Genomic DNA, 27,697 nt, shown 5'->3' with positions numbered 1-27,697 from the left:
GTATTTTAGGGACTAAGTACACCAGAACCTGACAGCAGAAATAGCCTATTTTCTTAGCAAAAGCTATCTGCCCAGACTTCGGTAAAAATGCTCTGTTCAGATGGATCTAGCCTTTCATTAGTGTGACAGGATAGGTTTGAGAAATATTGACCTATCATTGTTAACAAGTAGAGGAATTTGTGTCCTGCATTGCTAACAAGCCTATTCTTCATGTTTTTGAAGCCACATTCCTGGATCTGTTGAACTCTGAGAAGCAGATTGAAATAATTCTGAAGCTTAGTGTCTAAATGTCTGCTGGCTATTAATGTGCTATGTAGAAAGAACTTATCAGTAGGGTCACTTCCCCTGCTTAAACATCGGCATGATTCATTTTCAAACGTTCATAATATGTAGGCGCAAACACAAACATCACTATTACTAACATATTGTTTTCTAATTACTTGGTAATATAAGTGGTGTTTTAGCCATATAAGGACTGTTCAAAGTGACTCATGCTAGAAAGCTTGTGCAAAGCCTTTTAGACAGTGGAAACATAATTATTTCTAGTAATGATGACAGGAACTACGGGAAACTGGACATTTTCTCATGAGATTAAAATCCATCATCATGGATATTTTTCCCTTAAAAATTATAAGGCCAAAATTTGATATCTTAGATACATAAAATATAAACGAAGAAAACAAAATGAAAACAGTGCAATTTACTAGAAATGATATCTATAGTACAGATTTTCATCTAGAGAGTTAAATTTTTCCCCTTTTTAATAGAAATGACAGATTTTTGCCTGGAAAAATAACGTGTGTACATGGACAAAGAGTGTGAAATGATAGACATTGGAGACTTAGAAAAGTGGGGGTGCAGAAGAGGAACAGGTGGTGATAAATTATTTAATGGGTAGAATGTGTATTATTTGAGTGATTAGTACACTAAAAGCCAAGACTTCACCACTATGCAGTTTATTCATGTAACAAAATTGCACTGATAACCCTTAAATTTAGACAAACACATTTCTAAACCATCCTCACTCGAATATAAGTTTTATCTGTGTAGGTAGTGTCTTTGTTCTTCTTCTCCTTATATTTCCTGAGTCATCTGAGATTTAAACTAAATTAAACTGGGGGGAGTTTTTGAATTACACCTGTTCTCATTCTGTGACCAATTAAATTATAATCTCTTTCCTAAACTGAATAATTTTCCTTGTCCATAACCAGTGTGTTAGAAAGCATAATATCTTCCAGAGTGCCTTGTGCTTTGACACAGACTATCTTTGGCAATCCTTAGAGTTTCTTAAATTTTGATTGAATTTCTTAAATTTTGATTGAATTCTAATTAAACTGACTTCCTTTACTATTTCTTCTTCCCTGGTCGTATTTCTTTCTGGTATCTGTTTTCCATCCTTGTTTATGAACATTGAGGCTAATAATCAAATTAAAAGGATGCTATCAAGGTATTTTTTTTTCTCCTATCCAAAACCTATTTTACTGTTTACTATTTTATTCTTTGAAGCATGACAATAAAACCTATTTTATAATTTTCCATTTGCAACAAACATAAATATGCTTTATAGGCCACAGGATTTTTTTTGTGGGAGGAGATTGCTTCAGCTAAATTGGTGGTTTTATTCCAAATGTATTTAAAATATTTTGGATTTTCCAATGTATCCATGAACATTAATAAGATCAAATTGCAGGCCTATGCACTGTGACTGAGTGAGTCCGTATTTCTATTTAAAGTTTATTTTGCTGTAGGAAACAAAAGTTGGTTTTCTTTTTTCGCCTTTCCAAAATTTCTTTTGTTTTCACTTGCTCTCTTTCTTATACTGTAGTCCAAATATCAATTATTTTTGCTCATTACGATAAAAATAGTCACTCTGCAATTTCAAATCGTTTTAGTTTAAGCTAGTCTCAACCTTTTTCATTTCTTGGTAGTATTGGGTAGCTAGGTATTTAGTCATCAATAAATACCTAAAGAGAGTATGACATGTAATATTTCAAGACAGGTATTTATTTCAGTCCTTATCCTCAGCCATTTTCCAGGTACATCAGTTGTTCAATTTCTTCATCTAGCTCTCCTCCTTTGTAGTTTTTTACTAAAAAGGGTAACTTGCTTTAATTCCTAAAGTCTAGTGAGAGATGCCCAAGTCGCCCTTAGTTTAAAGAGAAATGCAATTCCCAGTTTTTGTAAGAAAAGTAAAGGCTGTGAGGTTTCAAACATGCCCATTTTAGTTTCTAGGCAACCAGCTTTTTGGTTGCTAAGCAAAACAAAACGAAACAAAAAACCATGAACAAACAAACCAAAAAATACCCTGAGACTTTTAATAAGCGGAAGAAAATGCCTGGATTGATACTCCCTTTAGAATAAAATAAAGGAAGAGTAATATGATGTAAAGGTCAGTAGGCCAGTGGAGAAAAATGGGAAGCCAGGTAGCGGGGAGGCACACAGATCAGACACCCTGCCCTGAAAATTGAAGACTGACTTTAGAGGTGTCCAGGACAGCTAAACTAAGGTTCCAGAGTTTTCAGATTTGTGGCTCATTCTAATGTAGATAGTTTTATTTCAACTCCATTTTATGTCCCCAACCTCATGTTTTCAATTTATGTATTTATTTGGTTCTACTTTAACTTATGCTTTACTGTATGATGTCCTTGAAGGCTGCTTCTTATTCTTTCTGGAACCAGGCAGGTGATAAATAAGTTTTTCATGAATTTCGCTAGCAGTCATTGTCCCTAATCCCATGTTTCCCAAAACAGTCAAATAAATTGAGAATTTAAAAAAATGGTTTAGGATTTATAATGGATTATCCCATGAGAAAGATAGGGATTCTTGAAATACATTTTTATTTGCTTTAATATTTGGTTAAAATAAATAATACATAAAATATAGAATTAAAATTGTATGTATAACACATCATGGAAATATAACATTGATGTTTATTTTTAACCATTTATATTTAAAAAGAAAAATAGGGAAGGACAATAGGCAGAAGACAATTAAACTTACTTTTTCTACCATTTGTTTTAATTTTGCCATCATTTGATTGAGAATTATATTTTAAAAGGATCTAAAAAAAACAAAAACAAAAAATACTCTTTGAATCAATTTAGTAGGTGATCTCATCTCAACATTTTTTTTTACAGCAAATTTTTACAAAATAACTTTGGATTGGTTCTGCAATCCTAGAATCTATTGGCTTAAAACTCTGTATGTGTGTGTGTGTGTGTGTGTGTGTGTGTGTGTGTGTGTGTTTGTGTGTGTGTGTATTCTTTGGCCTTCTGTATCTGTGGGTTCTGCATCTCTGGATTTAACAAACCACAGATTGAAAACATTTGAAAAAAATGGTGACAGTACTGAACAGGTACAGACTTTCTTTTGGCATTATTCTATAAACTGGATATTGAATATTCTCAACGCAAAGAAATGATAGATGTTTGAGATGATGGCTATGCTAATCATCCTAATCTAATCACTATATATTGTATGTATTGACACATCACTATGTACTCCCTATAAATATGTACAAATACATGTCAATTTAAAAATATATCTTATAACAAAAATTTACATAGCATTTACATAATATTATGTATCATAAGTAATCTTGGCATGATTTAAAGTATTAAAGTACATGTGCCTAGCCTCAGATTTTAGTATCCATGGAAGATTGTGGAACTAATCCCTCATGAATACCTAGGGACAACTGCGTGCATACACACACACCCCCAGGGAGAGAGAGAGAGAGAGAGAGAGAGAGAGAGAGAGTTAGATACAATACAGTATCTCCTGATATTCTGTGTCTGGCCTGACATTCAAAATGTCAAGAGAAGTTATGAACTACATGACTGGTTCCAGATCTAATTTTTATGATTTTGAAAACCACATAGACAAACAAAGGTACAGAAATAGAGAACACCAATTGTGTTCCTCCCACGATAGCATTTATCTTTTCCAAGTCTTAAAAGATAATTCCTTGTTTCCACTAATAATTTATATATGTAGGCACATTGATGAGAAAGTATGAAATTATTCTGTAAAACCAAATAGAAGTATTAACTCAGGGACAAGAGTGCCTGGGTTCAAGTTCTGGTTCTACCACTTATGAGATATGTGACCTTGGACAAATTTCTTGACCTCACTTCCTCAGTTTCTTCATCCAAAGTGGGCATTTGAGTGCACCTTCCCTTTTGAATTGTTGTGATGATTCCGAGTTAACAGTGTAAAACACTTAAACAGTGCCAACTAAGTGTTGGTTGTATTTTATTAGTTTGTAAAGTTTTCTGTAATAATAAACTCATTTGAAAAGCTGTGGAAAGCTATGGACCGTCTCCTAAAGGGAAGGGGGAACTGCACATACAGTTTGAGTTTTGTTCATTTCAGAGGATGTCCAGACCTCTTAGTCATATCCTAGATCCTCGCTCTGCCTAGGTGAAGATCTGTACATCTCAGACAGAAATGAATCTTGTACTATAAAAGGCACACTAGCTTTTATTGTTCCCATATTTCATATAAAGTCTGGTTTTCACATAATTTGGAAATGTGCTCATTGTTACTCAGCTAATAAGGGAATGAAACTGGAACCTGAACCTAAAATATGGGACTTTAAATCCAGTGTCCTTCCAGAACATTGTTCCAGTACACCAGAGGACCCGCCCTGCTGCCCTGCCCTCAGCTGGGAGTTCTCTTCTTGGTAGTCATGATATTTTTTTTTTGAGATGGAGTCTTGTTCTGTTGCCAGTCTGGAATTCTCAGCGCAACCTCTACCTTCTGGGTTCAAGCAGTTCTTCTGCCTCAGCCCCCCGAGTAGCTGGGACTACAGGCGTGTACCATCACACCCAGCTAATTTTTGTATTTTTAGTAGAGATAGGGTTTCACCATGTTGGCCAGGATGGTCTTGATCTCTTGACCTCATGATCTGCCCACCTGGGCCTCCCAAAGTATTGGAATCACAGGCATGAGCCACCATGACCAGCCTGTGCTCATGACTTTTACTGCATTGACAACATCACCAGAATAGCAGTATCTACTCAGGGCTGTCAATGAAGTATATGTGAGGACAACCACCAAGGTTCTGTATCTTGTGACTCAGTTTCATATTTTCATTGCCACTTCCTCAATATATCAGGCCCACTAAGATATTATGCTCTATATTTTCTTCACAATATTATATATTTAAAGAATTTAAATATCCTTTATTAGAAAAATACATTTATTTAGCTATTAATCGAGAACATTGGCATATGTAGGTGAAGAATGTGAATAGAATTTTATAACAGCATAAAGATATTACTCTATCATGAATTACATAAACGATTATCTCAGAAGAACACTGGATTATGTAGATATTTATTCTTGCATGTATTTATGTATGTTTTGAAAAGTGTACAAAACAAAGTTCAGATTTTCTTTTGATGTGTGTTGTGGCAGATGGGGAAGATAATGCGTGGACCATTCATGAAGTTTGTAGCACACGCAGCCTCCTTCACCATTTTTCTGGGACTGCTGGTCATGAACGCAGCTGACAGATTTGAAGGCACAAAACTCCTTCCTAATGAAACCAGCACAGATAATGCAAAACAGCTGTTCAGGATGAAAACATCCTGCTTCTCATGGATGGAGATGCTCATTATATCATGGGTAATAGGTAAAGACTGATTTTCTGTCATGATTTCTCTTTGCAGTCTTAGCGGTTGGACTGAATGACACTGATTGTTTCACACGTCAGTTATATAAATGTGTGCAGCATGATACAATGCACTGCACATCATAATTTTCTTTGGGTTCTCAAAGCACAGTTGCCTTGGGTTCGTTATCAGTGCTATAGTCTCACATGCTGTGCGCTTTTTGCATTTCCAAGGAAAACCCAGGAAGAAAAACAACAGGATAGTATCAGTCATACCCCCACAGTGACACAAGGCTATTATAATATTCATATTTTGAGAGAGAGCTGTGATTTGAAGCTTAAAAACAGCCACGATTTTACATTGAGATTTGATAGGAATTGAAGCACTTGCATTTATTGAACATTTATTATGTGTGTCAGGAATGATTCCAAGCACTTTATATACATCAAATCACATTCTCTGCATCTCAGTTTTCTAATCTGTAACATATAATCACTTATGTTTTATAGGAGTTATGTCAGGATTAAGTAATTTACTTTAGGACCCCTGGGTGGTAAGTGAAAGAGAAGGAATATGGTTTTAGTTATACTATTTGCCTTTAGAATCAATCATACATGTACCTTGCCATGAAATACAATGCAAACAAGAAAGATACTTCAATTAGATATTTATGAATAAATAAATAAATCCAGTGGCTGTTAAGTGCCTTTGTTAAGTGATGAGGATACTAAAGGGATTAAGACACAGTCCCTGTGCTCAAGGAAGTTAAGTCTGGGAGGCAGGTCAGTAAGTAAATCAGTACTTAAAATTCAACATGACAAATGCTATAATTGAGGAGTTAGTGGTATATTATGAACATACGCAGATCAGGCATCTAAATCTGAGGTGGGATGTGAAGTGGAAGGGGCAAGAAGTCCTTCCCATGCAGTGCCTTCAATTTGATACTTTGAGGATAAGAGAATGTTATCCAGACCTGTTTGGGGGTCAAGGATACTACAAGGCACAGGAACATTAGAGATGTGGAACTATGGCAACACCTGGCACACTCTAAATATGATGAGTTAGGCAGAGAAGGAGCCCAGGTGTGTTTATGGATGTGAGTAATGCAAGATAAGGGTGGAGAAATGGCTAGAGGATGCTTTTCAGCAATGGGCGATCTGATCTGATCATGTTTTAGAAAGGTCACAGTGGTTGTGAGATCGAAGGTGGCTTTAATGAGTCCAGGGTTAAGACTCAGTGGAAATGCTCCCTGTGAGAGGGATGAGGTCTGGAACTCAGGAGATGGAGGAAAGGACTTGAGAGCACCCTAATAGTAAACCCCAAACAACTTGGTGATTATTGCACATCAGAAGGGAGAGCTGTGGGTTCTGCCCTCGATCAGCTGGGAGTGACTGCAGTCTCTAAGAGGGAGAATAGAGAAGGAAGATCATGCTTGGGACTGGAGGAATGAAAAGCTGATAATGTTTAGGTTATGATTGACTTTGAAGTTTCCATGGAATTTCAAGGTGGAAATGTCCATTCAGTAATAGAAAATATGATCCCTGGGAGTATTTGGGTTTTGAGTAAAGTTCCAGCAATCTTGAATTCCCAGATGGCACAACAGACATGTTCAAGAAATTTCAGGTAATTGTAGTTATTCAACATTTCACTAAGAGTTTATATGTCAGTTTTACATAGGAGTGCTATTTTCCTATTAGGCAAAATATGACTCTTTTAGTACAAGATGAAACTTTGAAAAATTAAATGTTATATAAGGGAAAAAGAATTAAAAAATTAAATTTTATATAAAGGGGTATAAGGAAAATGATTTATGGTGAAGAATAGAATGAGCATATTATATTTTATTTATTTTTTTTTTGTGATGGAGTTTTGCTCTTGTTGCCTAGGCTGAAGTGCAGTGGCACAATCTTGGCTCACTGCAACCTCCGCATCCTGGGTTCAAGCAATTGTCCTGCCTCAGCCTCCTTAGTATCTGGGATTACAGGCATGCACCACATCCAGCTATTTTTTTTTTTTTTTTTTTTGTATTTTTAGTAGAGACAGTGTTACTCCATGTTGGTCAGGCTGGTCTCAAACTCCTGACCTCAGGTGATCTGCCTGCCTCGGCCTCCCAAAGTGCTAGGATTACAGGCATGAGCCACCGCTTCTGGCCAGACATATGATATTTTATATATAAAACATGTATAAACTTAAGAGCGCACTGATAGGTAAACCCCAAACAACTTGGTGATTACTGCACATCAGAAGGAAGGACCTGTGGGTTCTGCCTTGGATCAATAGATGGTGACTGCAGTCTCTAAGAGGGAGAATAGAGAAGGAAGATCATGCCTGGGACTGGAGGAAAGAAAAGCTCTGAAAACAACAAGACTGCATGGGTTCAGTGAGTTATATTTTATGTAACATGTTCATTTCATTCTTTCTATAAATCATTCTCCTCATACTAGTCTTAGTTTTATTTTACACTTTATATTTTTTCCTTTTTCACTTAGAAACCTAACACAGGAATATTAAATGAAGCTTTAATCAAAGCATTTTCCTTGTAACTTTTGTCCCATCAGCCTCTGTATTTGACTTCAGAGACTAGCGCACAGTTATTTATTTAAAGGAAAAATAATGAACAACTCAGGACAGCTGATGCTTTTGTAGCCTATGTTAGACTTCTGGTTGAGTTTCTGACATTGGTATTTATTTTCTTTTTTGAAGTTATTCTTGAAAGAAAGTTGTACTTTCTGGAAATGTTAATAAGAAGTAGCCTACTTAGATGAGATGTTGGTTGTGTTATGTGGGCTTGAGGGAGAGAGTGACACTGTTAGTCACAAAGCAAATTTATCTCATTTTTATTTGACAGAAAGTTGAAAGGCTAAATGACAAAACCAATGTGCTAGGAGATGTTGACCAGGCAGAACAGTGAGTTCAAATCAATGAGAAGATGTATGCCAGGAACACGGAGAGGAGGGCATGCTTGAAGACACTTGTAAAAAGAGCCTTAGGAGCACTTTTCACTTAATGGGCAGTCTGAGCTGTTGAGAAAGCAGATGCAGTCCTGGGCTGACTCTTCAACAGAAGGAGAGGACCCCAGTCGAGGGCAGTAATTACTCAATGGCCAGACCGCACCTGCAGGCTCCGGGTGCCACGCGCAGCCAATTGGCAAACTAAGAAGAGTTTCGAGCACAGCAGTTAGGAGAGTGAGTGGTTCTCAGAACAGCTCTTGAGGGGACTGGGGAAGCTTACCCTAGATGGTGAGGCATGGGGTAAGATCCAGTGGAATCTGAGGCTTGTTTATTCCGAGGGCTCCATTTAGAGAAAAAGACGACAAAGTGAGGACTTTTAGGAGCCTGGGCAAGCAAAGGCATCTTGAAGCTTCAGTTTCATGGTTAACTTGCCCTGCTAGCAAAAACCAAATTTAATGAACACACAGGTGGGATTTTTTGGTTGTTTTTGGTAAAAAGAAATTTGAAGGCAGAGGGAGCTGACTCATTTGCTACCTCTCCAGAGGGCAAAAACAGAACCAGTGGATCCACATTGAAGGAATATTCTGAAAATTCAACAGTGGAATGAGCAAGCTTCAGAATTAGTTAAGTACCTTATCGCAAGATCTATACGAGCAGAGGCTTGATTCCTGTGAAGTATCCTGCTTGGGGCCAGCGTGAACTTGATACAGGATTTCAGCCTCTGCTTAGCGGCTCTCAGGGTTTCTCAGGACAAATGAGACAGGAACTTTTCCTTCGAGCAAAATAGCTCACTGATTTGTTTTAGTTTTTAAGCTTCAGGAAGACATCATTTGTGCCAAGAATTCTACTTCTTAAAGAGAGAAAGATAACCGAAGATGGAGAATGGGCGGAACAAAAGGAGGGGAAGCTTTGAAAACATCTAGACTGCATGAGTTCTGACGTCCCTTTGGTCCCCATGCTTGTTACTCTGAACCATCCTCATCTCCGAGTGAGGCCGACAGGAACCCAGGGACCAAGTAGGGGAAAAAGCTGCCATGTTTCCTGTTACAAATTTGATCCCCCAGATCGTATATGAATTTGATCCTAGTCCCCTCTTAACTTGAAACAACTCAAAATGAGTAATGATGTCTTTTCTTAAATCCATGTCCTCTGTGCTGCATTGAATACTGGTTTTGAGAAAAGGCACATGATGTGCTCTTGGAGAGCAGAGACAAGGCGTCTTCTTAATCCCTACAGGGCTATGCAGCCATTCACATAGCAGGTTCTGTGATTGACATTTAGGGCTAATGTGAGAATCTGGGGCAGGTGGTTGCTGAGGGTGAGGAGAAGATTCATTTCAACTAGAGGCTGTGAAGGACTTCTCGATGGAGGCAAGTTTTGATCAGTTGCTGCAGTTTGGGTTGTGTTTCTCCATATGGCTCCAGAGGAAGGCAGGATGTCAGAGTAGGGTATCTTAAAGACAATAGGGATAAAGCAACTTCTTTGTAATTTTAAAAGTGGGATTATTCAAATTAAGAAAAAAATACATGCACCAATCATGGAAAATTTTAAATAGTAAGCATTGAATAAATGTCATATTTTTTTCCAAGTGCCAGACACTGAGCTGTGTATTTCACATGAACTATTTTATTTAAGGCTCATAACAATCCAGTGAAGCAGGATCAAACCAATATCATTCCCATTTTACAAACTGAGTTTTAGATAGTTTAAATATCTTATCAAAGACTTCATAGCTGACAAATGGAAGAACAAATTCTCAAATTCATGGTGGTCTTATCTCAAATTTAGTTCCTAAGTACTACACTAAAATTTTGAACAAGTATTCAGTACTATTAAAAATTCGACCAGAAAAAGGCAGTGACTATTATTAAGTTCCTGTTACCCCTTCTAGGCTTTCACTGTGCTGGTTTTAAACATAAACCATAGGTCATAACATTCTAAACATTTTTAGTTAGCCTGACAATATAAATTGTTTCCAGTGGATGTTAATCTGGGTCCTCTAAGAAGCAGGCACAAAGATTAAATGTTCAACAGGTTTATTAAGAAAAATGGAAATTTTATTAAGGAACATTTCTTTTGAAAGGAAATGGAGAGAGAGCTGAGGAAAGTCTCAAGAGCTCTCCGACAGGGATGCAAGTCAAACCCCAAAGGACAGAGAGCAGGCAGGAAGGTTGAGTAGAAGCATCCTAGATCTTTACACAGTCTAAGGGAAGTTTGGCAAGGCTGTCATGAAATCCTTGAGCCAAAGTCAGCCATCAGAAGAGTCCCATGTCTTCCAAGAAGGGGAACCCTCAATAATTGGCTGAGAGCAGCCTGGGGAAACACAGCCTTGAACAAAAGTGGCCATGGTTTTCAAAAGGCAGTCAGTGAGGCCTGTGATCAATCAAATTCCTATAGTTGTGTGTCACTGAGGCACATTCTCATGGTCACTGTCCCATGATAATTAATAAAATATATTAAATGGCTGCATAATAGTCCATCTGTGGAAGTTCCACTTCCATTTTACTTCTATTTTGAGTGTGTGGGTGTGGGTGTGTTTGTGTGTGGGGTTATTATAAGGTCTCCTATAATAAACATCTTTTAAATATATTTTTACATGTGGAATTAATTGATCAGCAGCATGTTTGTTATTTTTAAGGTGTTCAGTGAACTTTGTCAAACTGCTTTGAGGTATGCACTGATATTTGTAGACTATGATATTTGTGAGGATTTGGATATTATGGTGGGATGGCAGGTTGGAGAACAAATTTTGAAGGGTTTTGTAATGTCAGGCTGAGACCTTTCAGACATATTTTGTTTTATAGAACAGCTAAGACTGAATGCAGTTGAATTGATATTTTAACCCCTTTCTGCTGCAGGCATGATATGGGCTGAATGTAAAGAAATTTGGACTCAAGGCCCCAAGGAATATTTGTTTGAGTTGTGGAATATGCTTGACTTCGGTATGTTAGCAATTTTTGCAGCATCATTCATTGCAAGATTCATGGCATTCTGGCATGCTTCCAAAGCCCAGAGCATCATCGATGCAAATGATACCTTGAAGGACTTGACAAAAGTAACACTGGGAGACAATGTGAAATACTACAATTTGGGTGAGTTTAAACAGTCAATATAAATTAATAAAAGTACAGAATTTTCTTGTAAAACAGATGTCAATAGTAGTTTGGTTACTGCCCAATTCTTTTTTTTTTTTTTTTTTTTTTTTTGAGACGGAGTTTCACTCTCGTTACCCAGGCTGGAGTGCAATGGCGCGATCTCGGCTCACCGCAACCTCCACCTCCTGGGTTGAGGCAATTCTCCTGCCTCAACCTCCTGAGTAGGTGGGATTACAGGCACGCGCCACCATGCCCAGCTAATTTTTTGTATTTTTAGTAGAGACAGGGTTTCACCGTGTTGACCAGGATGGTCTCGATTTCTTGACCTTGTGATCCACCCGCCTCAGCCTCCCAAAGTGCTGGGATTACAGGCTTGAGCCACCGTGCCCGGCCTATGCCCAATTCTTATAAAATTGGTTGTTAGTTTCCAACATCTGTATCTGAAGAATGAGCATCTATATGTGAGAAAGCATGCTTTCTGCTTCTTCCTTTGATTTTTCTACTCCCTGGAAAACTCTCTTAATCACAAGACTCATCTCTCTTTACCTCTTAGATCAATTGGCTAATTACCAAACTTCATTGAGAATACCTGTATTATGTCCTGAATTTATTTCCCCCCCTTTTAAATTAAAAATAGTTCACATTTTATCCATCTCTCTCTCTCTCTCTCTCTCTCTCTCTCTCTCTCTCTCTCTCTCTGTGTGTGTGTGTGTATATACACATACATATATACATATATACATACACACACACACAGATATATATATTCAATGGAATACTATTCCACCTTCTAAAAGAAGAAAATCCTGTCATTTGTAACAACGTAAATGAACTTCGAAGACATTATGCTGAGTGAAATTAGGTAGGCACAGAAAAACAAATGGTATATGATCTTACCTATTTGTGGAATAAAAAAAAAGCCAAACTCAAAGAGGTAGAAGGTAATGGTGTTTTTCAGGGGCTGGGGTAAGGGGCATAAAATGGGGAGATGTTGGTCAAAGGTACAAAGGTTACAGAGGGTACACTGTTAGGATGAATAAGTTCTGGAGATATACAATATGGTGGCTGGAATTAATAATGTACTATATACTTGAAAATTGCTAAGAGAGTAAATTTTAAATGTTCTCACTACAAAAAAGTAAACATGTGAGGTGAAAAATATGTTAATTTGCTTGATTTAATCTTTGTACAATGTATACAGACATTTATGAAAACACCAAGTTGTGCCCCATAAATATACATTAAAAAGTTCACATTTGAGTACCATGTTCATTTAAGATGTATAAAAAGTACTTGAAAGCAAAGGAATTGTTGGGATCTCTGAGAGGGCCTTCCATTAATAACACTACTATTTCCCAACCAGGCTTTGAATTAGTGAAGAAATAAAACAAGGAATTAATATGGAGGCCAGATCATCACCTCTTACACTGATAAAATCCAGGATGGATGACATAGGTCTGAGTCTATTAGCTAATGGGTTCAGTAATATTGAACCCTAGAATTAGGCAGACATATCCTCCCATTTCTAGATAGCAATGGACCAGGGCAGTCCTCCCCACAAAAAGAGGATGGCAGCAAGTGCCCTATGGAGTGAGATCTTCCATAGAGGACCAGAGGAGGGTTCCCAAGAGAGAGAAGGTAATGCCTAACCAGCTATGCTCAGTTGTTCATCCCAATTTAGCCCTCAGATAAGTCATTACAGCTTTCCAGGAAGAAAGTGATTAAGGGATGGAAAGTGGTTCAGTTATTTACTTAAGGAGACTACCACCTCATAGAAACCTGGATGGGGAAAATATATTTTCTTTGAATTCTCATTTCAAACCCTCTGATAAGAAATTACTTAACATTCACTTATGAGTTTATTGGTAATATCACATAAGGGCTCCATTATTAGTATTTAATGTTTTAATGTTTAAGATTCTTAAAAGTATACTTGATTTTAAAAATTCAAAGCTATCTATTAGATAATGCTTGCATTCAAAGCACTATAAAAAAGAAAACTGCTTTTACTGGTTTCTTGTTATCTTTTCCTAATTCCGCTTCTCAGCAAATAAACAAATACAAATTTGTAATTATGTTTTTTCCCTTTCTTACACACAGTTTCGTGTTTTTCTTTATAATGGTTTCTTAATTGCATTTTTGATGACTTAATGTAATAATGCCAGAAAAATTCATGAGTGAGTAATTGCTACATTTTATGGTAAAAATAGACTTGTTTTAAAAAGTGACCAATAAAAGTTACTCCTAATAAATTTAAATGACCACAAATATGCTACAAGCCAAAAATTATATTATAGTGTAATTATAGTTTAAGACTGAATAACAAATGCTACCATTTATTAAGTGCCAGGCGCTTGCTAAACACTGAACATAAGTTGACTTATTGAATTCTCACAAAGATGAGAGAGTTAGAAGGGATATTACCTCATTTTCAAAACTGGAGAACAAAACTAAGAGAAGTAGTTTTGCATAACTTCTTTCAGGGGTGTGTGTGTGTACATACATATACATGAATTTTTACAGATACTGAGTTTCTAGTCTGAACTCTTAACTATTATACTATCCCCTTATGGGACATTGCTAGCAAAACCAGGAGAGTCATGTTCTTAATAAACTAAGAAGCTCAAACAAAGCAGATACTTAAGAAGCCCTTTAAGATGGGAGACTTCCATTTGAAAACTGGAGCAGTACACACTGGGGTCTGTTGGGGGGAACTAGGGGAGGGACAGTTGGGGGTAGGGAGTTGGGGAGGAATAACATGGGGAGAAATGCCAAATATAGGTGATGGGGAGGAAGGCAGCAAACCACGTTGCCATTTATGTACCTGTGCCACAACCATGCATATTCTTCACAACCCCAAAACCTAAAATGCAATTTAAAAAAAAAATATATATATATATATTTGAAAACTGGATTCTAATGTAATTATATTTTTTTCTCAGAGAAAGAAGTTACCTAAACAAAAAAACTCACCACAACTCTTTGTTTTTGCTTTTTCCTAGCCAGGATAAAGTGGGACCCCTCTGATCCTCAAATAATATCTGAAGGTCTTTATGCAATTGCTGTAGTTTTAAGTTTCTCTAGGATAGCTTATATTTTACCAGCAAATGAAAGCTTTGGACCTCTGCAGATCTCACTTGGAAGAACAGTCAAAGACATCTTCAAGTTTATGGTCATATTCATTATGGTGTTTGTGGCCTTTATGATTGGAATGTTCAACCTCTACTCCTACTACATTGGTGCAAAACAAAATGAAGCCTTCACAACGTATGTAATCTCAGATGTTTTGATGATAGTTATTGCAAATAAATAAATACTAGTTTAATAGTGTTTAAGTCCATGGGATAAATAATGTTTTGGTAAAGATTTCATGTCCAGTTCCTCTTTTGCAAAATGAGAGGGGATTTTAAAAATGAGTTGGAGGGGCTCTAAAATGTAGGAACCTTTCTAATACTAAATAATAACATTTTTAGAGTCAGTAAATACCCTGCATGCCTCCCTTTATTATCTCTGTTTCACTAAGAAGACACGGAAATTCACAAAAATTAAGTAATTTGCTGAATATTCCATAGCGGTATGTGGAACATCCAGGGTGTAACCCTTGCTTGCTTCTTCTAGGGTCTGTTACTCCCTTGCCCTCCTGCCTGTGGGACTCCAGGGGACACTAACTATGAAAACAGCTGCTTTCCTAATTGAATTTCTCAGATCTTATCACTGAGTAGATCTGACTTACCAACAGTGATGAGTTTTGACTCATATTCAATGTGGAAGTGTGTTTTTTTATAAAGTGTGTTTGGGATAGATTATTTAAATATTAGGTCTTCAGTGTTACAATGAGAAGTAACAACTGAAATATAAGCCTACTGTTTTCCATATTTCTCTAAAATACAGTTTGCCAGGGAAATGAAACCACCTGAGTTAAGCAAATTGGCTTACCTTTGGTCAATAATTATGCCTAAAGCATTGAAATTCCTACCGAAGACATGTCAGTGATTTTGGTAACACTGTCTGTTTATATTGTCATATTTTCCAGTAAGATGTATATGATTATTATTTATTGGATACACATAGAAGTATAGATGAGCAGTAAACCTAAAATGATTCTAACAAATTATATTATTTTTAAGTAGTACATTTAACAATTCCGTTCCCAAAACTATGGATTATTTAAGTGTTCATATCTGTGGTTATGAAATTATGTTCACAGCATTTATTGATTATGTATTTAGATATTGAGCTGTGATTGTGTACTTCATATGCACAATATTATCCCATCCTTGCAACAATCCTATTGTAACCATTTTATAGAAAATAAAAGTGAGCCTCAGAGACATGAAGAATATTTTTAATAAATTCTAATTTGTAAAGACAATAAACCAACTCGCTTTTATTATGGTACTATTGTTATTTATTTATACACTTTCTTATTCTTTTCTTTCTTTTATTTTTCCCCAGGGTTGAAGAGAGTTTTAAGACACTGTTCTGGGCTATATTTGGACTTTCTGAAGTGAAATCAGTGGTCATCAACTATAACCACAAATTCATTGAAAACATTGGTTATGTTCTTTACGGAGTTTATAATGTTACAATGGTCATTGTTTTGCTAAATATGTTAATTGCCATGATCAACAGTTCATTCCAGGAAATTGAGGTATAATCTCAATACATTTTATCATTTGAGTCTACATGTTTTAACTATTCCAAGAACTAACTCAGCAATGAGGATGAGAGTATGGGCTGCTGTTCCCCTTCGTTCATTTCCAGTTTGACCAGTTATCTGGAAAATTTTAACTCTTTGCTTCCAGATGTAATATCAATAAGGTATAGTGGGGCAGTAAGGCATAAGAAGCAGAATGCTGATTTGTTATTCATTTAATAAAAAAATTTTAGAAATACTATATCAGCATGAATTTATATTTTATTCAAAAAATTATTGTTTATGAATACCATTATTCTCCAAGTCTTTTCTGAGTGATATTCAAAGTTAATCTTTTCTCAAGTTGAGATTAATAGAAATTTTTATTCCAGAAATCTTGATCTGTGTCCCAAATAAATGGGTGGTATATTGCAGGATAAAAGAGAGAATAATTTTTCCCAGTGTTTTTCAGAAAGTAGGAAAATAGATTTATATCTATCAGATATTTATAAACACATGGGAACTTGGAGATTCATAGTCCTGTAAGACTGTCAAAATTTTAGGCAAATTTAAGAAAGAGGGTGTGAATAGAATGTTAACATTTTGAAAAAATCTTGGAACCATCACTGGGGTCTGAGAGTGTTTGTAGGCGATGTTCTCCATCTAGTCACACAATGTTAAAAGCCTCCCAGTAATTCTGTTTATGCATTTCCTTGCTGAACTGCCATGTGTATTTGTATAGGATGACGCTGATGTGGAGTGGAAATTTGCAAGGGCCAAACTCTGGTTTTCCTACTTTGAGGAGGGGAGAACACTTCCTGTTCCCTTCAATCTGGTGCCAAGTCCAAAGTCCCTGTTCTATCTCTTACTGAAGCTTAAAAAATGGATTTCTGAGCTGTTCCAGAGTCATAAAAAAGATTTCCAGGAAGATGCAGAGATGAACAAGGTAACTTCGCTTGATAATTTTTAGTTGTATTCTTAAATGCTGTGACTACTGTAACCACGATGCCACATCCCTTTAAAAAGCAGCAGTTCCTGATGACATATACATTCGTGACTCCTGTAACCACTGTGCCACATCCCTTTAAAAAGAAGCAGCTCCTGATGCTCTAAAAGTTCCTGATCCGTTTAAAAAGAAGCAGTCCATCCATCCCACATGCAGCCACTTCACACAGTACAGTCCTTTGGCTTCTGTCTGTTTAACATGAGCACACTGAACATTTCCTGCTTAAAAGAATATAAGAAAAATTCGTGAAATATAACTAACATAATGTACTGTGTTATCTGGAGTGAGTACTGAGAGAAGAGCTGTGCTGGGCTGCTTTTTTGCTGTTGTGGCATCATCTCCCTCCCTTCTCCTTCAATTTATACAGCCAGGTAAATAGCAGCAGCTAGTTATGCCTGGGGGGCAACTTGATGAACTCTTAGATAACTTCCACATTGAAAAGTTCAGAAATCAGTTGCTCACATGCAGTTTGGGAGACCAGGCTTGGCAATAAGTAGTTGAAGAAAGAAAGAAAGCTCAGGACATTGATTGAAAACAATAATCCCAACAAGGTGATGCAGTCTTTAAAAAACCATGAAAAGATGTGTGCTTAGATGAAGCAGTAGGGCCATCACAACATGTTCAGATATGTTTAGAGAACATGTGGAATTTGTGTCTAACTGGAGGGGGAAAGTGAGCAATTATACTGTGCAAAGATCCCTGCTGAGCACAGACCACTATACTCAGAAGGGACACTGAGATACCAGTTGCAGCTAGAGGAGGAGGACCCGAATGGGACACATATGGATATAGTGTCATATGAGGGAGAACTGAAGGAGCTGGCTGTTTCTTCTGAAAAAGGAACATTGAAGATGACCAAAAATGTCTTTATAATTTCCATCTTTAATTAGGAAGTACATTTGTTTTTCCAAAATGGGAAGAGAAGCAATGGGCAAAAAATTCAAATAGTTAAATTTTAATTCGGTCTAAGAACAAACTTGTAACCAGAAAATCTGCCAAACAGAAGAGTGGGCTGCCTTTAGAAGTACTGAGCTTCCCACCATTGTAGGCAGTCAATAAATGCCAGGTGGCTGACAGTGGGAATTTATTGAAGATTCTTCCTTCTTACACTGCATGGGCAGTTGGGCCAAATGATTATAAAATTTCCTTGGAACGATAAGATTCTATCATTAAGTAAAAGGAATGTTGCAATTTCTGCACTGTTTGCTCGCCATTTACTATTTAGAGTTCTCAAGTAAGTAACACATGCTCTGAGTTCTAGATTTCTCATCTGTCATATGTGAAAAAATTATATCTACATCCTGAAGCTCAAATACAATAAGTATATAAACATACTTTCAGAATTTTAAAGCTTTCTTTAAATGTAGTTATGATTAATTTGTACAGAAATTTTGGAAAGATATACCATCTATGACATTGTTCCAGAAATATAACTTACAGAACTCAGTGGATTGAGTGGCAAAAAATTCCCCTTCTTCTTTTATGTAATTAAATTAGTGGTTTACTGGTTAGAATTGCAGCTTGACGGAATTCAGAGTCCAAAGGAAACGTCCAAGCACTTGCCAAAGGGAAGAACCCAGTAAGAATATGTTCCTCTCATTAAACTTGTTGTGGAATTAGACCAGATGCCTTTTAAAATACGGAATGAAGAGTGAAACTGGTTCTGCAATTATACTCATTTCACTTTCTGTTTTTAAAAGATAAATGAAGAAAAGAAACTTGGAGTTTTAGGAAGTCATGAAGACCTTTCAAAATTATCACTTGACAAAAAACAGGTAAGCTAATATTTGAAAATATGAAATCATGCATATGATCAGGTTTGTCTGTTCAGAGAAAGGGATGGATATTCAGAAGCAATTTTAAGAAGTAGAGAACAGACACATTAAATAATTCAACTATTTTAACAATTCTCCAAAATTCCGTTACTGAGAGTTGGAAGTAAGGCTATACTTGATAAGCAAAAAAGAATTATATGTATATTAAGACATATATTAAGCACATACTTATGGTGATGGAATATAGGACTAGTCATACAGAGAAGGGAATATGAAGAGACGAATCAATCAAGAACCTGACGGAGGATATGATTAACTTCACTTTCTGCAGCTCAGGTAGAGAGCACACATGGTCCCCAGTGCCTCCTAATTCATCAGTAATCAAGAAGTGATGGAAAAAGGCACGGTGGGACCTTAATGGCTATTGTGGTAGACACCGTTTATAATGAATGATGTGCTCTGGAGATCTGTCAGCTCCTTAGCTGGGAGTAGCGAAATCCTCAACAATAAGGACGTGTTTCATTTTTTGTGGGATGCACATAGTAAGGGCATAATAAATGCTTGTTGCTAAACGGAAATGATAAAGGAATGAATCGGAAAAGGGCAATGTATCAGGTAGGACTTGCATTCAGTTACAAATAGTAATATAAAATCCAAATCATGGCAGTTTAAACAAAACAGTTGTTTCTTCCCTGCCTCATTTAACTCTCCAGAGTTAGGCAGTATGTTCCTGTTGTCAGGCGTGAGTTTCTGTGATTCTCTTGGATTTTTTCATAGTCAGGTGTAGGAGGACAGCTTTTCCTTCTGCTATTGTATGCACTTTTCAGGCATGTAGGAGTAAGGGCAAAGGAAACGTAGGGCATGCTAGCTCAATCTGCCACCAGTCTCAGAAGAATCTCCCCAAAATTTCGGTTGTTATATCTCATTGACCAGAACTATGCTACATGGCCATCCCATGGAATGCATATGACAAGGAGGGAGACTGTTTTTTGTGTGTCTTTTAAGCTGGTTATGTTACCTCCCCCAACAATATAGGAGTCCTTTTACGGCCTATCTGATATCCAGCCACCCAGCCTCCTTTCTAACGATTGCTTCCACTAGCATGTCAATCATTACCCATTACAAATCAGAACCAAAAGGAGAGCTTTAGGTAAGGGAAATACTAAACCATTAGCCCTAGTAAGATTAGGAAATTTGACTGAAAGGAGCTTCCAAAGAACAGTTTCACAGGTGGGAAGGGTTGCAGTGGGAGGTAGCATGTGGGTGAGAGACTTATGCATGAATTCTGTGAGCTTTGCCACAGTCTGGGGTTCAGCCATAGTGATGGGGCCACGTGGATTGAGAGTAAGACAGCAAGAAGGCAAGTAGAAATCATCCCTGGTCATCTAAGAGAGTCAGCAGATTAGGGTCATTATAAATTGGCACATTCTTGCTGTTCAGACAAGTTATGTTTGTCTTGCCTATCCATGTGAATCTAGATTGCATTTAAAAATGATTTTAATAAGGGAAATTTAAGACATGGAAAATAAGTTATATAACAGAGCTCCAAAGTCATTTCACTCTAGAAAGATAGTTTAGTGGTTAGGAGGCTAGTGCAGGGGGGTCAACAAATCATAACCCTCAGGCCACATTGAGTCTTCAGCCTGTTTTTGTTCAGACTGAGAGAGATTTTAAAAAATTACATTTCTTAAAAAGTTGTGAAAAAATAAGGATATGTGAGAGAGGCCATATATGGCCCATAAATCCTATAATATTTATTACCTATGCAAATACAATGTCTCATATTATAAAGAAATGGATCTTTACTGTCTTCCACAGTGGCTGAACAAATTTACACTCCCACCGACAGTGTAAAAGCGATCCTACATCTCCATATCCTCTCCAGCATCTGTTGTCTTCTGATTTTTTAATGATCACCAGTCTAACTGGCGTGAGATGGTATCTCAGTGTGGTTTTGATTTGCATTTCTCTAATGACTAATGAGCTTTTTTTCAAATGTTTGTTGGCTGCATAAATGTCCTCTTTTGAGATGTGTCTGTTCATATTCTTCACCCACTTATTGATGGGATTATTTTTTTCCTGTGAATTTGTTTAAATTCTTTGTAGATTCTGGATATTAGTCCTTTGTCAGATGGGTAGATTGCAAAAATTTTTTCCCACTGTTGGTTGCCAGTTCACTCTAATGATAGTTTCTTTTGCTGTGCATAGGCTCTTGCGTTTAATTAGATCCCATTTGTCTATTTTGGCTTTTGCTGCCATTGCTTTTGATGTTTCATCCATGAAGTCCTTGCCCATGCCTATGTCCTGAATGATATTGCCTAGGTTTTCTTCTAGGATTTTTATGGTGTTAGGTCTTATGTTTAAATCTTTAATCCATCTGGAGTTAATCCAGTTTCAGCTTTCTGCATATGGCTAGCCAGTTTCTCCACACCATTTACTGAATATGGAATCCTTTCTCTATTGCTTGTTTTTGTCAGGTTTGTCAAAGATCAGATGGTTGTAGATGTGTGACATTATTTCTGAGGCTTCTGTTCTGTTCTATTCATCTATTTCTCTGTTTTGGTACCAGTACCCTGCTGTTTTGATTACTGTAGCCTTGTAGTATAGTTTGAAGTCAGGTAGCATGATGCCTCCAGCTCTTTTGTTTATTTGTTTTGCTTAGGATTGTCTTGGCTATGCAGGCTGTTTTTGGTTCCATATGAAGTTTAATGTGTTTTTTTTTCCCAATTCTGTGAAGAAAGTCAAGGGTAGCTTGATGGGAACAGCATTGAATCTATAAATTACCCTGGGCAGTATGGCCATTTTCATGATATTGCTTCTTCCTAAGCATAAGCATGGAATATTTTTCCATCTGTTATTTCCTTGAGCAATGGTTTATAGTTCTCTTTGAAGAAGTTTTTCATATCCCTTGTTAATTGTATTCCTAGGTATTCTATTCTCTTTGTAGCAATTGTGAAAGGGAGTTCACTCATGATTTGGCTCTATTATTGGTATATAGGAATGCTTGTGATTTTTGCACATTGATTTTGCATCCTGAGACTTTGGTGAAGTTGTTTATCAGCTTAAGGAGACTAAGCTAAGACGATGGGGTCTTTTAAATATACAATCATGTCATCTGCAAACAGAAACAATTTGACTTCCTCTTTCCCTAACTGAATACCTTTTATTTATTTCTCTTGATTAATTGCCCTGGCCAGAACTTCCAATACTCTGTTGAATAGGAGCGGTGAGAGAGGGCATTCTTGTCTTGTGCCAGTTTTCAAAGGGAATGTTTCCAGTTTTTGCCCATTCAGTATGATATTGGCTGTGGGTCTGTCATAAAGAGGTCTTATTATTTGAGATATGTTCCATTATTACCTAGTTTATAGAGATTTTTTAGCATAAAGGGTTGCTGAATTTTGTTGAAGTCCTTCTCTGCATCTATTTAAATAATTATGTGGTTTTTGTCTTTGGTTCTGTTTATGTGGTGGATTACTTTTATAGATTTGCATATGTTGATGAAGCCAAGTTGATTGTGATGGATAAGGTTTTTGATGTGCTGTTGGATTCAGTTTGCCAGTATTTTATTGACGATTTTTGTATCAATGTTCTTCATGGATATTGGCCTAACATTTTCTTTTTTAGTTGTGTCTTTGTCTGGTTTTGGTATCAAGATGATGTTGGTCTCCTAAAATGAGTTAGGGAGGATTCCCTCTTTTTGTACTGTTTGGAATAGTTTCAGAAGGAATGGTACCAGCTCTCTTTGTACCTCTGGTAGATTTGGCTGTGAAACAGTCTGGTCCTGGACTCTTTTTGGTTTGTCGGTTATTAATTGCTGCTTCAATTTTAGGCCTTGTTATTGGTCTATTCAGGGATTTGACTTCTTCCTGGTTTAGTGTTGGGAAGGTTTAATTGTCTAGGAACTTATTCATTTCTTCTAGATTTACTGGTTTATTTGCATAGAGGTGTTTGTAGCATTCTCTGATCGTAGTCTGTATTTCTGTGCCATTGGTGGTGATATCCCCTTTATCATTTTTTATTGCATCTATTTGATACTTCTCTCTTTTATTCTTTACTACTTTGGCTAGTGGTGTATCTATTTTGTTGATAGTTTCAAAAAAACAGCTCTTGGATTCATTAATGGTCTGAAGGGTTTTTTGTGTCTCTCTCTCCTTCAGTTCTGCTCTGATCTGAGTTATTTCTTGTCTTCGGCTAGCTTCTGAATTTGTTTGATATTACTCCTCTAGTCCTTTGAATCATGACACTAGGGTGTCAATTTTAGATCTTTCCTTGTTTCTCTGGTGGACATTTAGTGCTGTAAATTTCCATGTAGATAATGCTTTAAATGTGTCCCAGAGATTCTGGTATGTTGTATCTTCATTTTCATTGGTTTCAAAGAACATCTTTATTTCTGCATTCATTTCATTATTTATCCAGTAGTCATTCAGGAGGCACATTGTTCAGTTTTCATGTAGTCATGCAGTTTTGAGTGAGATTCTTAATCCTGAATTCTAATTTGTTTGCACTGTGATCTGAGAGATTGTTACGGTATCCATCCTTTTTGCATTTGCTGAGGAGTGATTTACTTCCAATTGCATGGTGAATTTTAGAATAAATGTGATTTGGTGCTAAGAAGGTATATTCTGTGGCTATGGAGTGGAGAGTTCCATAGATGTCTTTTAGGTCCACTTGGTCCAATCTGAGTTCCTGGATATCCTTGTTAATTTTCTGTCTCGTTGATCTGTCTGATATTGACTATGGGGAAATAAAGTCTCCCACTATTATGGTGTGGGAGTCTAAGTCTCTTTGTAGGTCATTAAGAACTTACTTTATATATCTAGGTGCTCCTATATTGGGTGCATGCATATTTAAGACAGTTAGCTCTTCCGGTTACAGTGATCCCTTTACCATTATGTATGTAATGCCCTTGTCTATTTTGATCTTTGTTGGTTCAAAATCTGTTTTATCAGGGCCTAGGATTGCAACCCCTGCTTTTTTTGCTCTCCATTTGCTTGGTAAATCTTCCTCCATCCTGTTGTTTTGAGCCTAGGTATATTATTGCACATGAGATGGGTCTCCTGAATAGAGCACACCAGTAATTCTTGACTCCTTATCTAATTTGCCAGTGTGTATCTTTTGGTTGGGGCATTTAGCCCGTTTACATTTGAGGTTAATATTGTTATGTGTGAATTTGATTCTGCCATTTTGATGCTAGCTGGTTGTTTTGCTCGTTAGTTGATGCAGTTTCTTCATTGTGTTGATGGTCTTTACAATTTGGTACATTTTTGCAGTGACTGGTACTGGTTGTTCCTTTCCATGTTTAGGGCTTCCTTCAGTAGCTCTTGTAAGGCAGGCCAGGTGGTGACAGAATCTCTCAGCAGTTGCTTGTCCATAAGGATTTCCTTTTTCTTTCGCTTATGAAGTTTATTTTGGCTGGATAAGAAATTTTGGGTTGTAAATTATTTTCTTTCAGGATGTTGAATATTGTCCCCCACTCCTTTCTAGGCTGCAGGGATTCTGCCAAGAGATCCACTGTGAGTCTGATAGGCTTCCCTTTGTGGTTAACCCGACCTTTCTGGCTGCCCTTAGCATTTTTTTCCTGCATTTCAACCATGGTGAATCTGATGATTACGTGTCTTTGGGTTGCTCTTCTTGAGGAATAACTCTGTGATTGCTCTCTGTATTTCCGGAATTTGAATGTTGGCCTGCCTTGCTAGGTTGGGGAAGTTCTGGTTGATATGCTGAAGAGTGTTATCCAACTTGGTTTCATTCTCCCTGTCATTTTCAGGTACCCCAATCAAACATAGATCTACATTTGTTGGAGGCTTTGTTCATTTCTTTTTACTCTTTTTTCTCTAATCTTGCCTTCTTGTTTTATTTTATTGAATTGATCTTCAATCTCTGATATCCTTTCTTCTGCTTGATTGATTTGGTTGTTGAAAGTTGTATATGCTTCACAAAGTTCTTGTGCTGTGTTTTTCAGCTCCATCAAGTCATTTATGTTCTTCTCTAAGCTGGTTATTCTAGTTAGCATTTCGTCCAACATTTTTTCAATGTTCTTAGGTTTCTTGCATTGGGTTAGACCATACTCCTTAGCTCGAAGAAGTTTGTTATTACCCACATTTTGAAGCCTGCTTCTGTCAGTTTGTCAAACTCATTCTCTGTCCAGTTATGTTCCATTGCTGATAAGGAGGTGTGACCCCTTGGAGGAAAAGAGGCATTCTGGTTTTTGGAGATTTCAGCCTTTTTGCACTTGTTTCTTCCCATCTTCGTGGATTTGTCTACCTTTGGTCTTTGAAGTTGGTGATCTTTGGATGGGTTCTCTGAGTGGACCTCCTTTCTGTTGATGTTGAAACTATTTCTGTTTGTTAATTTTCCTTCAAACAGTCAGGCCCCTCTTCTGCAGTTCTGCTAGAGGTCCACTCCAGACCCTACTTGCCTGAGAATCACCAGCGGGGGTTGCGGAACAACAAAGATTTCTACCTGTTCCTTCCTCTAGTATCTTCTTCCCAGAAGGATACCTGCCAGATGCCAGCCATAGCTTTCCTGCATGAGGTGTCTATCAGCCCCTGCTAGGAGATGTCTCCCAGTTAGGATACACGGGGGTCATGGAGCCACTTGAGGAGGCAGTCTGTCCCTTATCAGAGCTCTAGTGCTGTGCTGGGATATCTGTTTCTTCCTTCAGAGCTGCTAGGCAGGGATGTTTAAGTGTGCTGAAGAGGAACCCAGAACTGCCCATTTTCCTACGTGCTCTGTCCCAGGAAGATGGGGGCTCTATTTGTAAGTCCCTGACAGGCTGTTGCCTTTTTTTCAGAGATACCTTGGCCAGCAAAAGGGGAGTCCAGTGACACAGTCTGCCTGCAGATGCCTCACTGAGCTGCCATGGGCTCTACCCAGTTGCTGTGTAAAGTTCCCAGCAACTATGTTTACAAAGGTGAGGTTAAAACTGCCTACCTCAGCCTCAGCAATGGTGGACACTCCTCCCTCCACTGAGCTTGAATATTTCAGGTCCAGCTCAGACTGCTGTGCTGGTTGTGAGAATTTCAAGCCAGTGGATCTTAGCTTGCTGGTCTTCATGGGGTTTGGACCCACTGAGCCAGATCACTTGGCTCCCTGGCTTCAGCCACCCTTTTCAGAGGAATGAGTGGCTCTGTCTTGCTGGTGTTCCAGGCATCACTGTGGTATGAAAAAAAAAAAAAAAAAAAACTGCTGTGGTTAAAATGGCTGCCTAGTTTTGTGCTGGAAACCTGGGACACTGGTATTGTAGGCACCAGAGGAAATCTCCTTATCTGTGGGTTGCGAAGACTATGGAAAAAGTGCAGAATCTCTGCCAGAGTGTCAGGAAAAGTCCCTAATGGCTTCCCTTGGCTAGGAAAGGGAGTTCTCTGGCCCCTTGCACTTTCTGGGTGAGGCAACATCCCACCCTGCTTTGGTTTGTTCTCCTTACATTGCACCCACTGACTAACTAGTCCCAATGAGATGAACCAGTTACCTCAGTTGGAAATGCGGAGATCACCTGCCTTCTCCATCACTCTCACTGGGAACTGCTAACCAGAGCTGTTCCTATTTGGCCATCTTGGCAGAAAATCTGAAAATACATATTTTAATCATAGCTTAAAACAAACTGTAGAAAAAGTACTAAACTTGTGATGTCTGACCTCAGTTGTGAAGTTTGGAATAAAGTGTTGATTCCAATCAGTTTAGCAATCTAGACAGCCTCTTGTGTAATTGTGTATTGTGGCAGCCATGGAAATGTGCCACTCCCCAAGAGAGGGACTGACTTTCCCACACAATCATCTTACCTCTCCCTCTTTCACAGGCGAGTAGAGACTCACAGTGGAGAGGCTTTCTGTTTTTTCCTGCTCCCACTTCCCTTTATCTACCATAGGCATAATCCTTGATACATCTCAGACTTTCAACTAGTCTTGGCATTTGATTCTTGGAGGGTTAAATCAACACAAGTATTTATTTTCCCTTGCCACATGAGCTTGTGGTGAACAAAACTTGAGAAACATTTCACATGCCTTGACTTTATGCTATACATTAAACTGTATTCCTGAGAAAATGTTTTTTTTTAAGGCAATCATTTATATTTCAAATAATTTTTGCCCATTGCCAATGAAATGGTTTGGGTCAAGTGTATACATACTAAGAAAAATACTTATGGTTCATTCTTTCTTACCCAACTCATAGGACTTTTGCTCACTCTTTTTCATAACATCTATATCTAAGATGATGAGTTTCTTTTTCAATCCCATCTTCTCTCTGATCTCTTGAATTTTAAAGTATTTAGTTAGCCGCACAAACGCAGCTGTCATATCTGCTCCAGGTGCACCATAGATATCAGTAGGATGAACTATATATAAAAATACATTTTGAAACAAGGTAAGAAGACCTATTCATTATCTTTGATCATATCCTTTAAAGGTCACTGACTTTGGTGGTTGCTAGCATTAGATTTTGAGATATACAGTCTGAAAGGATAGCATAAACTAAAAGTTGATCTCTTCCATAGTCTATTACATGTGTAAACCTGATAATGCCAGATAACTTCTTGATTATCTGCCAACTTCTGAACAGATCACATTCCAGTTGTCATCTTAGGGAGGGTTTTTAAACCCAGTAGAGTAGAGCTTA

General features: G+C 37.5%; 1 protein-coding gene and 1 long non-coding RNA gene across 4 annotated transcripts in view; one reads left to right on the top strand and one right to left on the bottom strand.

Annotated features, from left to right (window-relative positions):
* TRPC6 (transient receptor potential cation channel subfamily C member 6) overlaps positions 1-27,697 on the top strand; it is a 125,800-nt gene that overhangs the window by 91,623 nt on the left and 6,480 nt on the right. For 2 of the 3 annotated variants that reach the window (XM_074400468.1, XM_074400469.1), the window contains exons 5-11: positions 5,422-5,638; positions 11,428-11,661; positions 14,667-14,931; positions 16,120-16,315; positions 17,043-17,246; positions 19,007-19,081; positions 25,875-25,994. In XM_074400468.1, coding sequence (XP_074256569.1) covers positions 5,422-5,638; positions 11,428-11,661; positions 14,667-14,931; positions 16,120-16,315; positions 17,043-17,246; positions 19,007-19,081; positions 25,875-25,994 — 1,311 coding nt within the window. The remainder of the gene's footprint in view (positions 1-5,421; positions 5,639-11,427; positions 11,662-14,666; positions 14,932-16,119; positions 16,316-17,042; positions 17,247-19,006; positions 19,082-25,874; positions 25,995-27,697) is intronic. The other variant, XM_039471132.2, reaches the window with a different exon arrangement.
* On the bottom strand, positions 8,282-26,745 carry LOC141584814 (uncharacterized). Its single transcript, XR_012518012.1, has 3 exons — positions 26,553-26,745; positions 26,015-26,236; positions 8,282-10,021 (listed from the first exon to the last, which is right to left on the bottom strand). It is a non-coding gene; the product is annotated as an uncharacterized LOC141584814 (long non-coding RNA).

This window comes from Saimiri boliviensis, chromosome 6, assembly GCF_048565385.1.
Source record: "Saimiri boliviensis isolate mSaiBol1 chromosome 6, mSaiBol1.pri, whole genome shotgun sequence".
NCBI lineage: Eukaryota > Metazoa > Chordata > Mammalia > Primates > Cebidae > Saimiri > Saimiri boliviensis.
The sequence above is the reverse complement of the archived record's forward strand: the minus strand, read 5'-3'. Positions and strand labels throughout refer to the sequence as shown.